This window comes from Centruroides sculpturatus, unplaced genomic scaffold (assembly GCF_000671375.1).
Source record: "Centruroides sculpturatus isolate CEXI.00-Female unplaced genomic scaffold, Cexi_2.0 scaffold263, whole genome shotgun sequence".
Lineage (NCBI taxonomy): Eukaryota > Metazoa > Arthropoda > Arachnida > Scorpiones > Buthidae > Centruroides > Centruroides sculpturatus.
In genome coordinates, this window is record NW_019384587.1 from 217,146 (window position 1) to 234,446 (window position 17,301).

Below are 17,301 nucleotides of genomic sequence, written 5' to 3' on the forward strand. Positions count from 1 at the left end.
AATAAAACTTTCAAAATTATATTTGACATGTCCAACATTTAGGAACATCTTCCCCATACACTAAGAGTGTTTTTTACTGTTTCTATAGCATTACAATAGAGCGTTGTTTATCCAAAATGGCAGTTATCTGAAAGAATTCCAGTTGGCAAATTTAAATTTTCGCTAGTGCTGTGGCACTGCAATCTTTGGCTATGTCTTGGGCTACTCCAATATGTTTTTTGTTAGTGTGTGTGTTTTAGCTGGCAGCACTGGCACTTTTGTGTGGTGCTTTTCTGAGGACTGTGTGTTGTGCTGAATCGAACATTTTTGATACTAGTGTGAACTGCTGGGGAGGTCGGGGTCAATCGCACCTCCCTGTTCGGGCAACAGGTCGTAAAACCTGCTCACTTGTCAAGATGGCTAAATTTACTATTACTGGTCCCGAGGGTTGGGACTCTCAAATGTCGGTCGAGTGGAGGGAGAGTATCTGGGGTCACGATAAGGTGAAGGCCATATACGAGTAAAGGAGTCTACCATTTTAACAAATAAAACAAGAATTTATTAAAATAATAAAAATTGACAAAACTATACACAAATCTTGACGCTAAACCGCCTAAGAGCTCGAGAGAGAGTTTACTCGCTTTTTCATACCTCTTTGTAGGTTTCCTTGACAAGTAAGTCCATGTAGGCACCGAAATATCTCATAAAAGGTGTCTTAGATCCAAATGAGCACAAATATAAAAGTTTGTGGCTCTGGCAATGGACGAGGATCGTTGTTAGAGGATCGGAATTTCGGCAGGTTCAGAGATTCGACTCGGTGTCGTTGGTCCAGCTTTCGTTAAGAGACTCCCCCGAGAGGGGGTAGGAAACGTCTTTTGTAGCTTTTTGCTGGGGAAATTGGTCACATGATCAGATGTCATATAAGATAAAGGTTATAGGTGTTCCAGGGACCTAAAACAAGTGACGAAATTTGGATGCTAACTATAAACTTTGGTGCAAGTTGAGCTGCAAGTTATGCGAGAACAATAGAATGTTGATGGTTATGACAGGAAGGTTTACACATTCCCGGCTAAAATTGTTTTTTTTTTTTTTTTCAATCTGTTATATAAACATAAGTAAAATAATTAAAATTTTAGTTAATAAAATTCCAGATCTCACACTAGATTAACTTCTGAAGAATAAGTTTTTTTGTTTTTATATTTTTCAATATATTTATTTTGTTTGTACAAAATAAAGAAATAATTTTTAATGATACAATAGCCACGATTATTATTTTAAAAAGTTTACGTTAGGCTTAACATTGATGAAAATTCAACGCAAAGCAACACACAACGGAGAAAAATTTTAGCATGGGATAGGTTAATATATTTTTTCATACATAATCGGTTATTCGAAAAATAAGTTATCCAAACAACCCCAGTCCCCAATTGATTCAGATAAACGACGCTCTACTGTATATATCCTTTATGAAACTTAAAATGTATATTGGTCATATTATGTATACTTTTTATCTGCAGACATTTTGATTGATTTTATGCAAACAAAATGTGAAGTAAAGTTTTAAAATAAGTTTCTAAACAAAGAATACAATATCACATTTGCAGTAATATGTTAGATATAATTATGATAGTTGTGAAATTTATCATAATTATTTTATACAGATAGGCCTCCTACAACGCGGTAGATACGTTCTTTGAAAATACCGCATTGTGGGAAATCGCGTTATAGGAGACACCAACTTAATACAAAAACTGGGATTCGGTTCTAAAAAGAGAAAAACTTGGCGTTTGAATGGCGTTTTTTGAATTTTCAAACCAGCCATTCAATGCCGGCCTGAGGCAAGTTTTAGGATGGAGCGAGATCCTATTATGGCGCCCCCCTTGGTTGCCCCTAATTTATACCCTTTAATTTTCTTTACCACTGAGGCGCTTGATAGGACTTAGCGCCTGGAGTGGCTGCTCCGTTCGCCCTATGGTAGGGCCGGCTCTGCAGCCATTGCTAGCCACGAATTTAACACTGGTTTCATCAGCTTAGACTGTCCCATTTGTTTTAAATAATCAAATATTTTTAAGGATTTGTGTTTAAGTGCAGTTTTATTTAAAGGCGCCTGTTTCTTGTTCATATCTTCTACCCATAATATTAGCGCTTGTTCCATTTTTTTCATTATAGGTGCTCTCAGACGAGCAACATTTTTCGCAAGAATAGATGGTCCAGATGCGACCAAATTTCTGATCTTTTCTCCCGATTGCTTAATCGACCGAATAGTCGACTCATTTAAATTAAAATGCCTACCAATATTAGCTATTCGCTCTTGATTTTTAATTCAATCCAAAATTTCTATCTTTGTTTGAAGAGTTATAAATTTCCTTTTTAATGACGGTCCTTTCTTTTCATTCGGCATTGTTATGGCTAAAATTTTTTCAGTCAGTTTTGTGGACAGTAAAAATCGCAGAAAATAACTTCCTTTCACTATGTTGTTAAAAATATACACCCAATAGAAGTTTATACTGTATTTTGGACCACTTTTGCAATCCCCACTTATTGAAAGAGTATAAATGATCGAAAATTTAGTGATATATTTGAGTGTTTACAGTAACTGATGCACATCTGTCTAGAAACCGGTCTTCCCCTGAAACTTTCAAGGGAAAAACACGCCAACGTCGACAAACAGCTGTTTTTCAAAGACTTTTAGCTCTGTATACCGAACTGCGGCTCGTATCACATGATCCGTTGTGATTTTTCTGTAATGCGAAGATAATTCATTTCTAATTACCATAAACTGCGTTGTAAGAAAATTTCCGCATTTTTCCAACTGCGTTGGACCGAAAACGCATTGTAAAGGTATCGCGTTGTAGGAGGCCTACCTGTAATTATGTAATATAATCACTGACATATCTATATCAGAAATCACCCAAAATAGCAAATTCACCAACACCTTTTGCCATATATATGTTAAGTAAAGACAGCTGTTAAAGCTGGATTAATTAAAACTTCTATGTACATGAAGGGATTGCCACAATTAATTTTGTGCGTTAATCAAATTCCGCATTAAGCAAAACAGTGTTAAGCAAGCGATACCTGTATTTCACTTATCAGTAGTATAATATTAGTCCCATAGCATGTAACACCTGGTGTTAAGTTTTGCATTAGATCATTGCAAAGAATATATCTCTCTACTATATTGCCAATGTTCAATGTCCAATGGTGGACATGTGGTTCAAGTAAGCAAAAATTGTCTATGAGGCCTTATATTTTGGTGAAACAAGTGAATTTTTGGAAATTCACTTTTTTCACCAAAATAAATGACACTAAAATAATGAGAAAGAAATACATTACTCAGGATTTAAAACCAAAGAAAAGGTTCAGTCCAGGTTCTTGTAATCTTTTATTCCTCAACACTCAACATGTTAACTGCTTCGGTTGTCAATTTCTTTGCATTAAAAATATTTGGAAAAGTATAAAATACATAAATCACATAAAATATACAAATGCATAAAAATCCAAGGCTTAGTTATTAATTTGAAGTGTTTTTTTTTTTTTTTTTTAATTTATATTTTTGAGGCGGAGCATTAGTGAAGCCTCTTCTATGTGGCTAACAGAATTGCGTTCATTCTCAAAATCTGATCAATTTTGATTACACTTTGCTGTTTTTTATTAATTGTGACAAGAAATCCAAAAAATATAATAAAAAATGGGGGTCCGTGACTTTGCTTTTGAGAAATAAGATCATAGCATGAGTGTGTGCAACAAAGTAATAGTGCACAAATCACGTGATTTTGTTGTACGATGTTCCATGGTTGCTAGCATTCTTTCTATGAGCTTATAGAATTGACTTTGCCATTTTCCATTAATTACAATGAGGAATCCAAAAATGTAATGAGGATTTATTTAAATGTAAAAAATAGGAGTCCATGTGTTTTTGATGTACAGAGGTATTCAAGTGATAATGTCCATGCTCTCTGATGCAGCTGAGCACACCTAATGCAATTTAGGCCTAGGGGTCAGCAAANTTATTGCAAGATGATTTAACATAAATCAAAAGAATATTTTTATGGTTTAGTTATTTTTTATTAGTCATTATAAAAATTATTAATTTTTAAAAACATAAATGGAATATTTATAATTTGCAATTTATAAAATAAATTAACTTATTTAGTAGAATCTTGTTTTAATGGATCACAGAACAACAGATTTTTTTTCAAGGTCACATCAAATCAATGTACTTTTAATATATATAAAATATTTTTAAAATTACATTGATTTTTTTGGAACCTTGATGTATTATTTAAAATTACATTAAATATTTACTCAATGTAATTTTACCTATTTTTAGCAGATTTGTAATTTAGAATAACAGAATTTTTCTAGCCCCATCTATTGTAAATTTTTTCAGCATTAGGTTAATATTTGGGAATTTGTAGAGTTCAATGATATACTTCTTACATCTGGGATATGTAAAATTGAAGAATTGTACGAAGAAAGTCAATAAGCCAATATGATTGAGAAGAACCCACCTAATGAACATTCTGACACTGATTCAACTATAGTGCCAAAATTTAGTGAGACTGTTGGGTCTTTCCAAGTCACAAAGACCTTTCTGATGAGTTTTAGCATTAACAAACGGGTTGTACGTGGCACTGCTAATATCAAGTGGTTGTTGTATTAGATAGGCAGAAAAGCGGCATCAAACAAACCAAGCTTGATTTGTCAAAGTCAAGTGAAGTGTTAATGAGCATATGTAATTTGTCTCTTTTTGTGCTTACATTATATACAGTTTCTGATGTCTGTTAGTACGTTATACTGTGTGTGTGTAATTCTTGTAACATGTGTTTCTATAGAATAGAGATCTCAAAAGACTGAATAATTTCAAATACAGGTTTTTCTTATATGTAGAGGGTTAAATGAGCCATTGATTTTGAAAGTGGGGCAAATCCATTTTATGTTAATGCTAGATATTTAAAGGTTTGCATTTGAATGGGTTTAAAAATATTCATAATAATAATAAACTTATTTTATATTTGTTTGGTCTTATTTCATGTAAATTTATTATGCAATAATGGTTATCCATGTTAGGTGAAAAAAATCATGGTTTTGGTATGCGTCAATGGACTTTCCTCACTTTCAAAAGCAATGATTTGTTGAAAACGTTGATTTTCTTTGAATGAGATGTACTATAATAACAAAAAATTGAATATTTTATTTATTTACTTATTTATTGTATTTCAAAATTTTGTTCTTTTTTTGAAAAGCTACAATAAAACAGAAAATAAATTTAATTTTATAGGAAAAAGTAAATAAAATAAGAGAAAATATTCAGTAATAAGTTGCACATATATAATTATATTTCTTAGTTTAGATGGTGCAAATTTTTAAACTATTTATGATGAACCAGTAGTACATAGGGTAATAAATCCATTATATCTTTATATTTTTCTTTAGAGTAGACTTGCCTCACTTTCAAAATCAACACACAATAAATATCGTTGATGGTACAAATTCCTAGTAACAAATTTATACTGACATTATAAGATATTTATTGTGAATTGATTAAAAAAATAAATTTTATGTTAATTTGTAATAAAAATTAGCTTTAACTATTTTTTTCACAAAATCAAATTGCCCTACTTTCAAAATCAACAGCTCAAATAATGGATATTTTCCTGGGTGGGCAAGAAATCCATTGTTAGTGATATAATAGATTCTCAGAACAATGGATGATTTTCGGCAGCTGGAGCAATCCATTAAAATGAGATTTTACTATATTCTGTTTACTTTTTAATTTTTAATGATAAACAATGCAAAATAAAATATAAGCAAAGAAAAATATTTTTTAAATCGGCACTTTAAAAATTGCTTATAATACATTATTTCAAATATTATTTCTTTACTCATGTCAGTCAATCTTGTTCATTTATATTAAAGTGAAAAGCAAATTGGCAACTTAACTCAGTAATAGCCAAAGTATGCACATTTTTTTTTATGACTGCAAATTATCCCATTTTTTCATTAAAATTTTTTATTGATTGAATTAAAATAAAAAGAAAAGATATTTAAAATTAAATATAATGTTGATCATAACAGGAATACTCCCAGAAAACTTCGTTCCTTATCTCGACTACAAAGAAAAACAGCAACAGTGGCAGTGGATAGGAGCTGGTCGCGATTCGGGAGAACAGTTGAACCTGCTCTGTCAGCACTGGCTTGAAAACAAGGACGATCTGTCTCTCGATGTGCTGGAGTCATCGCAGGGATCCCCACCACCACCAAGAGTGTAAGCAAAATTATAATTTTCATAATCTTCACACATGTCAAATAAAAAAAAAAACAAATTTATCATCAGAATAAACAGTACAATTATATGCTTTTAAAATAAAAAGTTTGCTACTTTATTAATGCATTTTACTTGCTGAGGTAGAGGTCATACCGGCTGGTAATTGTTGATTAAGATTATATTTATACAGGTAATTTTGGTTAATCGTACATCGAAATTTGTTTGTTAAAATATAGTGCCTAAACCATACAGCTTGTACAGTGATAATGTTTCTGTTTCTGATCAAAAGGTGTATCTTTAAAAAATAGAACAATCATAAAAACAACCCATAAGTGTGAAAAAATGACAATAGAAATTATTTTAAGTAAAATCATATTATTAGCCTTAGATTTTTCAGAATAATAATAATTGATTTATAAAATTTTTTATGCCAAACGGTATATTGTGCTAAGGAAATCACACATTACTTTAGCAGATTGGCATGTTGATTAAAATCACTAGAAGGAGTAATTAACCATCATTATAAGTAATAATTTATGTATTACAAATTTACTTGTTTCCAAAATATCAAAACAACTTAAAAGAAATTTTGGGATTTACCAGTGTTTTATTAGTATCAAAATTATATTTCTGCTATCCATAACATGGTCACATACTGCAAAATGTTAGTGTTTGAATAGTAAAAACTAATCTATAACAGTTTTGAGATGTATGCTGCTTTTAAATTATTTTTATATAACTGATCTATGTAGAAATGATTATAATATACATATTGTGTACTTTTATGCAGTAATAAGGGTAAGATGACAAGGCATTTGCCTGCATGTTAAATGCAAAATTCTTAACTAAAATGGATTTTGGCCCCATTGTTAATCATTTTATGGTCACAAAAGCATTCTACTTTTATTATTTTAAAATATAGTCTAGTAAAAGTTAACAGAGTTTTGGGACACCCTGTATACGTAATACACCAATAACAATGGTTTTACAAACATTTCAGTTATTGTACAAAAATATGATAAGTTATTTTATTGTATTTTATACCGAAAACTTTCAAATTTATATTCAATAAATTCAATAATTTAATTGAAAATTTAACACAATTTTATTAACGTAAAATTGTGTTAAAGTTTATAAGAAAACAANAGCATTCTACTTTTATTATTTTAAAATATAGTCATAGTAAACAATAATAAATAATAATGCCAAAATAACAACCATTTGTTCTAGGAATGTAAACCTCTAATAGCCTACTAGTGTATTGTGTACACATATATTGTCTATTGGTGTTATTGCAATATACCCATGATCAAAAAGTATCGGGAAATGGTTTAATAAAACATAAGATTTAAATTTATTCATCAAAATTTATTTTGCTCTTGTGAAAGTAATCCTCTCCCAGTGCAATGCACTGCCAATGTTTTATCCAATCCTCAAAACATAATTATTTAAAGTTGTTTTTGTGAAACCCTTTGGGACTCTCAGCAAATTTTGTTTTATGGCATTGATTGGCTCAAAACTGTGACCATGAAGTGGAAATTTTAGTTGAGGAAACAGGAAAATGTCACATGGTACCGTATTGGGTGAATACAGAACTAATGGAACCATATTTGTTGAATTTTTTGCCAAAATTTCACAGAAGACGAGTGCATTATTGTAGTGCAAAATCTATGAGTTTTCTAGCCACAAATTGGGTTGTTTTCTACAAATTTCTTCAGGCAAATGATGAAAAATGCTCAAGTGATATTCTTTGTTGACAGTTTGTCAGTCGGAAGGAATTTGTGATGCAAAACACCACGACAATAAAAAAAAATGGTCAACACAATCTCAAGTTTTGACTGACGTGGCTCTTCAGTCTTGCTTCATCTTTCAAGCTGTTTAAGTGTCAGAAATGTAGATCTATGTTTCCCCACCCATAATGATGTGTTTTAAGAATAATTTAACCTTGAGAAAGCATTTTTTTGGCCAATTAAACACATTTTTAGAAAAAATTTCTTCTCGAGTTGGCCCGAAAATGTTAAATGTGCTGCAAGCCCAAATAATCTTTTAAAATTGCTTGACAAGATCCAAACAATACTGGAATGTGTTCAATAATGTCCCTAATTCTTAACAATTGTCAAGCATCAAATCTCTGACAGATGAACAACACTTTGCTCAAGTCAAAGTGGATGGTCTATCAGAGCATAGTTCATCTTTGACACATTCTCTGTTTTCAAAAACAAAATTTAATGCATGTTCTTTGCTCAATTACACTCAACATTTGAAAAATTGCCAGAATAAAAACGGATTTATATGCAAATGAAAACAGGTGATGACATATGGATTGCTGCTAGATGTCGACGAAAGTCATACTGAATGATAAGAAAAATGACTACACTGCTCTCTTGCACATGTGTGGTTTAAATTAACCATTCCAGATACTTTTAGATCACTTTCAGTTGATCATCCTATATACTAAAGTAGAACCCTCAAGAAGTAGCACAAGGAGTTCACCAATGCTAAGAGTCATACTTTACAAAGCAATGAGCTGCTGGTGCAACAAGCATCGGCCAACCCAGTGTTGAGTTGCAGCATTACCAAACTCCTCACGTTACTTCTTGTGAATTACATTTTATTTGATAACCTAGTTTTTTGATAACATTATTTAATATTTAGTTTATTATACATTTTATTAATAACATTAACCTTTGGATTATTGAATTTTATTTCATTATGTGAAATTGAGATTTAGATATTATTAACAGAATCTTTCTAAACTAATTTTAATAATAAATTAATTAGTTATTAATGTACATAATTTTTATTCATATAAATGATTTTGAAAAATTTGAATAGTGTAACTGATTGGACTGTACGTCCCACTTCTGAAGAAGAGAGACAGTTATATCGAGAACAGGTGCTGTTTCGTATATATCAAATTTCTCAAAAATATAAAAGTAAAGATCTATTGAATAGAATCCTTTATTTTTTCTGTTAAATTAGGAACGAGTGCGATACCAGAACCCTCACAAAGCTTTCACCTTCAGGGTGCATGGCTATGAATCCGTTGTTGGACCAGTCAAGGGAGTTTACGGCAAAGAGAGCGGAGTAAATAAAGCTAGAGAACATTCTCTATTAGTGTCCGACCGGCCTCCCTTTGTCACCATTCTCTCATTAGGTAACGGATGCTTCTTTTTGTTACAAAAATTGAAAATGTTGCAATAAATTCTTTTTACAAATACCTTTAATTTTCAATGTATTTCCAAAGTAAGAGATGCCGCAGCAAGACTACCTAACGGCGAGGGTACGAGATCAGACATTTGTGAATTATTAAAAGATTCTCAGTACTTATCTGCCGCCAGTGACCAACAGGTAAATTTCACATAGAGATCAATGATTAAATTACCACATCCGTAAGAATTACACATTTAATGATATATAATTAGATTCATACAGTCGTAAGCGGTGCTTTAGACCGACTACATTATGAAAAAGATCCGTGCGTAAAATATGACGTCAATAGAAAATTATGGATATATCTTCACAGAAGTAGGACAGAAGAAGAATTTGGTAAAGTTAACACTATAAAAATAGTTACATAAATTTAAATTAAAATGAATAATAAATTTTCGGATAAAATTATCTAGAACGAATACATCAAGCTCAAGCAGCTGCAGCAAAAGCCAAAAAAGCCATACAAAAAAACAAAACACCAAGAGTAGTGAGTTTTTGTAATATGTTTATTTATTCATTATTTATTTATTTATAAATAAAAGACAATAAAGTTTTATACTATTATTTTCAGAAAACAAATAAAGATGCTGCCCGATCGTTAACTATTACCGAAGCAGTCAATAGTCTGACTGTAGATGTTCCTGCCAGTAGTAATATAACTGTTAACACTTCATCACAGAGTCCCAGAGGAAGTGGAAGCCCTAGGACACAAGTAAGATGATATAGTTATTTCAAGGTCTTAAGTTTTGGTCACCAAAAAAGCAAATCATATAAAAGTGTAGCTTATTAAATTTAAAAACTGATAATGGTAATGATTTTCACTCAATTTAATTTTGTACATAAATTCGTCAGGTTTATAAACTGATTACATGTGATAATAGTCCTTAATTATTACCAGTTCATCATGTTAAAAAAATTGAGTTCAAACAATTGGCCACACTACACACTTGATAATGTGTCAAGCATATTCACATAATTAATGCCAAAAAAAAAAAATGAAACTGATTTTCTCTAGAACTGTTTAGTTTTGGATCATCATTCTAATTTCAATTTACAATGATTTATTTAGCCTAATTTTTTAATCTTATTTATAATAAGATTAAAAAATTAAGCTAAATAAATCATTGTAAATTAAAGTTGTGGGCTAGAAGCATTATGTAATATAAAAAATTTAATTACACAGAATAATTGCAATACTTCCTCAATACGATGTCCGACTTATTTGAACAGGACCGACTACATTTGCACATCCATATTAAATGTTTGTTTGAAATGCAATGTACCCAAATGGCTATATTGTATTATGATAGGTTCACATGGTAAAAGATTATGATGCAATATCAAATATATGCATGGTCTCTGGAATTGATGTCTGTCTATATCTTTCATGTGCTGCTTTCGGAAGTATGGCTTCAGTCTCTTGATCAGAGTAGAGAATTTGATTTTGATTGTTTTGGGGTGTCACATCAATGTTTAACTTACCTTTCACTTCTGTTGTGTTTCTGTCAGTCAAATTGCCTCCATGTTTTTTAATGATTTGAATGATGATGCATTTGTCTGCTTCCGTTGTTTTTCTTTTCTGTCCTCCTCTTGACAAATTGGCAACAATCTCATGTCTTTTTTTTTTTGTTTGTTTTTTACGTCATACACTGTTGAGTGTTCAATTTGTCATAATTTTTTTCACATTGATACACACCAACAACCAATTTTCATTGACATACTTTGGCTTCACATATTTGCTTGTATTAAAATCTTTGTATGGACAATTATTTTGCATACTTGTTTGATAATTTAGGACATAACTAAAGCCAACACAAGTAAAACAAAACAAATTTTTAATTTTCAGGTTCGTTTCCAAAACACTTGATTGACTTCTCATTTTCAGAAATCTCTATAAAGATAAAAAAAGTTTGTAAAATCAGTTTTTCATTTTAAATATGATGACAAATATTTTTATTATTTAAATAACCAAGAAATATTAAATTTGTTCCCTTTTCTCCATTCATTTTCCATCCGAGGGCCACCTTCCATTTTTATGACTAAAAATGTAAAGTGTTCAGTTAACATAAAACAGTTATGGAAATCGGATTTTGTAAACATTTGAAAACCAGTCATTCACTTCAAATGTTTTTGTAGATTGCCAAAAATGAAGTCAAATCTTCTTGAAAACATTTAAGGAGCCATTCTTTTAATTTCCAAATTTTGAAGTTTTCCTTGTGTTGAAGTCAGACAAACTTTTTACAAATTGTTATAATACAAATCAGGAATAGCAACTTTATAATTGTTCTGATTCATTACTGTTTGTTGAGATAAATCTGATTCTCGATACTATGGAATTTGTATGCAATTTTCATCAAATATCAATAGTAATGTCCAACACATGTTAAAATATAAATACAGTAAGAAATTACTCCGTTTTTCATCTTTCCAATCACATTGCCACATTCTTGATTTGGCCTTGGCACAGGCACAAAATCAAAATCAAAATCTGTTGACATGTCTCGATGATGATCTCTGGTTACTGCCTTATGAGTAATTGTTCTAAATTCTAAAATTGGAACTGTTTACTTTAAATTTCAACTATGTCAAATCTATAAATGATGTTTCTTGCAACTGCCAAAGGAATTGGGATTAAATTTAAACAAATAATTATAAGTTTTATGAAATTTAAAATGTCATTGCATTATTTTTAATTTCAGAATAGTCCAAAGCAGACGCACGGAACAACGTCTCGTCAGTTAATGAGAAGTCTGTCACTACCCGCCCAGGCATTACAGAAAGTTTCTTCTGCCATTTCGGCATTGCCGAACACGTCCGAAATGTCCGCTGTACTGTCGAGTCCCCGCCGTCAAGATATTTCGTCCGTACTTACCGCTCCCACGATTCCCAGCCCCAAACTGTCTGCAATACCAATCTTGTCTCAACCTCCAAATGGAGGAAATAATTCTAGACCACCTTCTCAGTGTTCTCTTCCCAGCCCAAAAACGGTGATTGCTAACGTTAATGCTGCTCAGTTTGTAGGGGTGACCCAACTGCAGAGTGGCGGAGCAGAACAGTCTATTCCATCGCCCTCTAACTCGCCCACGCCTCCACCAGGATCGATAGGAATTGACATGAAGCCTTCTTCTCCGGCATTTGTCGGACAGCCACCAGTTCTCCAGCCTGTCCTTAGTCAGGCGGCGGGAGTGATCAATCCGTCACTCGCCACCACGATGTCCCCTGCTTTGGCCAAAGCAGTGTCAAACATAGCATCGAAACGGACAGCCTGTTCTTCTTCTAACCAGGTGCAGGGATTTCAGACGATCGTCATTAAACAGGATCCCAGTGGAAAACCTGGCACATCAATCGCCGCACTCCCCATACTAGCCTCGGCATCTGCGGCAAAATCTTCAGCCATGGGATCAAAACCTGTAATGGCACGCGTCGTGGCGGGCACACAAGTCGTCTCGCTTAGCAATCTAGTGGCTAGAACGACAGCTCAAGCAGTTGCAAAACAAGGATCACAATCTTCTGGTACGGCTACTTTTAGAATCCAGAGTGGAAATTTTGTTCAACCAGTTGGAGCTACAGGAACCTTAGGTGTTCTGCAAGCATCTCAACTTGCTGCAGCTGCTAAGTGTGTATATAAAATAAATAAAATAGTGTTGGATAGACATAAAATAATCTAACGTGTTTATTTTCAGATTACCTAGATTGGCCGTCGTCACACAGTCCAGTAGCAATACAGTAACAGCAACTCCTACAATAACAGCTCAACCAAAGTTAATCACATTAACTCAAGGACAATTGGGAATGCTACAAGCAGCCCAAATTGATGCGGCAGCCTCACATGAAGCAGTTATTTCGGCCTCAACCAAAACAAACGTAGTATCTAATCAGACTGGGATCAAAACTGTAGCTCCTTCTGTAAGCGTATGTGGAAAATCGTCCCAGAACATCATCACGTCAAAATCGTCTCCATCTGCAACAGCGGTCACAATGCCAACAAGCAGTGGTTTACCAAGTGTAATTTTGGCAAGTGGAAGTCCAACCTCTTCACCAACTGTTGTTATTGGTAAAATTAATGTTTTGTTAAAAATTTTATTTTTGCCCATACTTCCACAGAAGATTAAATTATTTCTCATTTTCAGCAACTCAAGGTACCTTAAAGCCGTCGAATCAGACGTATGTGATGGCCGCACCCGGATCCAATCCTACTGTTGTGATGGCCGCAGCAACTCAGCAGGGAGTCAGGGGAGTCACTCCGCTGAATGTCAAAGCCCTTCCCGGCATAAAAGTTATTCCCATGTCTCAGGCCATGAGTACGACAAAAGGAACGAGGACTCAACCACTCCTGGCCAGAATCATCACTCCTCCGGCGGGAATTACCATAAGGCCGGGAGGTGCCGTGGCGACGGTGAATGCTGGACTGGGACAGACACAGCAGGTGGGAACGCCGACTGCAGTGAGCATTGTCCAGGGAATAGGCACGGTGTCTCATGGAACGCCGGCCACCAAATCTTCTGCTTCACTGGCAACCGCCAGCTCTCAGCCAGTCATTGTACAGGTGCAGACATCTTCACAGAATGAAAGTATGGACTCTCTTTCCCATCAGGAAGGGCATTCTTAGAATTTATTTAAAAACACATCTCATGATTTGGGGACAAAGTAAGGATTTTTTAAAATTGATATTCATTTTTACAAAAAGCACATTTAAGTTTTAGAAATCAAAACATCAAATTTCGAGCCCGACAACAATGTAAACAAGCAATTAGTTTAAACTGGCTTTGTTCTTAAGAACAAACACTTCTAAATGTGTAAATATTAAATTTTTTCATCTCAAAACAAATGCTTGTAAATAACACTATTTTTTGGATTTAGTAATCTTGTGTCTATTTATTGAATAACCTTTAATGTAATGTTAAAAGTTTTACCACAATAAAAAAATGTTTTCTAGTATATTTTGTCCTATACAGGCTCTTTTAGGTGTTGATAATGATATCTATTCCTTTTCCTTTCTGCATTGAACAAATTACAATACCACCAACAGTTGCACTCTATATTTTTGGATAAATGAAAGACTAACTTGAACTTCCAGTTAGTTGTAATTAAATGACAAAGTGAACAATGCCTGGAAATTTTAATAATTCGTTAGATATTGAAAGTAAATTTAAGGTATCAAGAAATATACGATTTGGAATTTCCAGAGCCATTAGACGAATACATCAGATATAACATTTTTAAACAGTTTGGCGTGGTCCAATTTTTATTTCCAGACATTTGGATTTATCTTACATAAACTACATATACCTACCAACATAAAAGAAACATTTAAGCATAAAGTTTGGAAGGATTTAAATTTAGTCAATAATGCATCTAATATTTTCAAACATTTGTGGAACCCCAAATTGGGATACGTCACATTTGTACATCACTAGATTTGTACATTACCAGTGCAAATTTGAGATGCAAAGTGTAATTATTGTAATTATTGTAGTCTTGGATTGAGTCATCATACGATGATAAAAGGACTCCATCTGAAACTATACCTGTGCTAGTTATTTATCACTTTATAAACAGTGGGAACCAATTTATCAGTAATGGAATGAACTGAAATTGTGATATAAGGTTTGATGAGGTAATGGAAACCATAAAAACAGTATAACACAAACTAAAGCTAGAAAATCATTATGATTTTTTTAATCTTAAAAATATCCATATATAATATATATAAAGCAAAATGTTCTTTCACCACTGCATACAAATAAAAGTTGTTAAATGGTTTTTAAAAACGTTTTAATTTTCAATTGATTTGATTTAAAATAAAAACCAAAATTAATTTTATTTTCAGTTTTAATGTAAAGTGGCTACCTAGTATGCTTTAATATCTGTGGGTTCTAACATTTGAAAAGGGGTCCATAATAAAAATAATTTTGGAACCTCTGATATAGTGACATTTCAGCTGCATTAGTTTGCAAGTGATATGCCGGTTACTCGGTGCTACTTTCCTCTGTAGAATGATTAGATGGTTTAACTCTCTTTTGTTTGTTTTTTTAAGTTATCTGGATTTTGTCTTTTACAGCAATTGTAGTATTCTATTTTATATTTTCTTGAGATTTGTGAGGAAGCAACGATGGTATCCAGTCTACACCATTGGGATTGTTAGATGGTTGACCTATGTTGCATAGTATATTGTGTTAATTTCACACTGTTAAATGTTAATGTTTAGGATTTAGATTTGCACTCATTATCTCAAAACATCTAGAAATATTCTATGTGCAATGACAGGCAGTTAGAAATCAGAAGTGTTAATAAATTCCTTAGCTGTGCCATCTGCTGAGCTTATCACTGAATACATAGTCTAAAGGACATCCTGCTCTCTTACTATAGCAAAGCATCTTGCTTTCCACTGGCTTGAAGGAACAAGGAGAGAAGTTTAATCCAATCAGACTTTCCATAGGCTCTCTGGTGTGGCATTTTCCTATTTCCGTTTTTAGCACTCTGAAGCCACAAATGGCTGGACTGACAATGGGAGACTTTGTGGATATGTAGTGAAAAGGTGTTGCCTTGCTGCCAGTTCTGGCTTTGTATCAGCTTAGAAACAGGGATAATTTTGTGGTGCAACTCGAAATTTACCTTTACCAGCATACTACTATTTTGCACCCACTAAGTTATATTAGACACTACTAATGTTTAGACCATGCTCTTGGCATTGTTGGGTTATTCTTCAGTGAAGTGTGTGTGGAAAAGGGCTGTTAGTATCCTTTCCGAAAAAAATTAATTTTAAAAGCCGTAACTTTATGATGGTTATAAAACAAATCATGTTCAAAACTAGATATTTCATAAAGTGGTGAGTCATGAGGTTAAATATTGGGATGGAATGCATACTGTCCGCATGCACCAAATTTCAATTCTTTTACATGGAAAGGAATGATGTTTCGGGATCTGCTCAGTATGCACAGCTGACACCAGGATGTAAGATTTTCCACCCCACCAATAGTTGCAAATTGGCAGGGACTACCATCACTTGAAGAAGTTGTATTTAAACATAAAATGCTACTCTCCCAATCATAAAGCAGAAACACTATTCACATATTTCTATTTTTTGTATGATAATTTTAGCTATAGAAATTGTATGTATATATAATTGAGTATTAGTATCAAATTGCAGCAAAGCTTACTAAAATTTCTTGATAAAATTCATGTTTGCAATTGATGGTGGAAAAGCACAGCAAATTTGGGATGCAGTTTGTCTGGCACCATCTTTAGTTTGAATTAAATTTAAGATGTTTGTCGATCTGTATTCCTCTTCGAAACTTCACCAAATCTTGACATCATGGAGAGAAGCACAATACAATACGGGAATGAAATTTTTATCGAGTATACTGGGAAAAATAAAAAGAAACAGAATGACTGAATAAAATATTGGAATAGTATGAGCAATGAAAGAATACTCAAAGGTCAATTTGAAACTCACTACAAGAGACCTAGAGATGTCCTTGTAAAAAATAAAATAATATGAGAAATCTGGCAGTATGTTGAAATTACAGAAAGAAGGGCTATATTCCTAAATTCTTTCTGAGAATTCACCAATACATAGATGCAGTTCCTAAACTTTTCAAAGTGCATTTTGGAACATCTTTTTTGGAGTAAGAGTCTCATCAGTGCCTCATCAAAAACTTGCCAACTTGGAAAGCCAGTGCAGACTGGAAAGCAATGTGGCGGCAACTACGGACTGGACAGTTGATGCAAAAGCATTATGTTCAGAATAAAAATGCTAATTTTTAAACAAGTAACTATTTTTTTAATGTTACAAGATATACAATAAGTGTTGACATCAAAGTGTCATTTTGAATCCA

At 32.9% G+C, this 17,301-nt stretch overlaps 1 protein-coding gene across 1 annotated transcript in view; it reads left to right on the plus strand.

Annotated features, from left to right (window-relative positions):
- LOC111624673 (nuclear factor related to kappa-B-binding protein-like) overlaps positions 1-14,584 on the plus strand; it is a 60,751-nt gene extending 46,167 nt beyond the window's left edge. Inside the window, exons 16-25 of the mRNA XM_023367582.1 lie at positions 6,036-6,250; positions 9,086-9,146; positions 9,233-9,407; positions 9,498-9,601; positions 9,676-9,799; positions 9,877-9,950; positions 10,035-10,175; positions 12,163-13,079; positions 13,147-13,517; positions 13,594-14,584. Of these exons, the coding sequence (XP_023223350.1) occupies positions 6,036-6,250; positions 9,086-9,146; positions 9,233-9,407; positions 9,498-9,601; positions 9,676-9,799; positions 9,877-9,950; positions 10,035-10,175; positions 12,163-13,079; positions 13,147-13,517; positions 13,594-14,072 (2,661 nt within the window). The 3' untranslated portion in view covers positions 14,073-14,584. The remainder of the gene's footprint in view (positions 1-6,035; positions 6,251-9,085; positions 9,147-9,232; positions 9,408-9,497; positions 9,602-9,675; positions 9,800-9,876; positions 9,951-10,034; positions 10,176-12,162; positions 13,080-13,146; positions 13,518-13,593) is intronic.
- Positions 14,585-17,301: the final 2,717 nt, after the last annotated feature.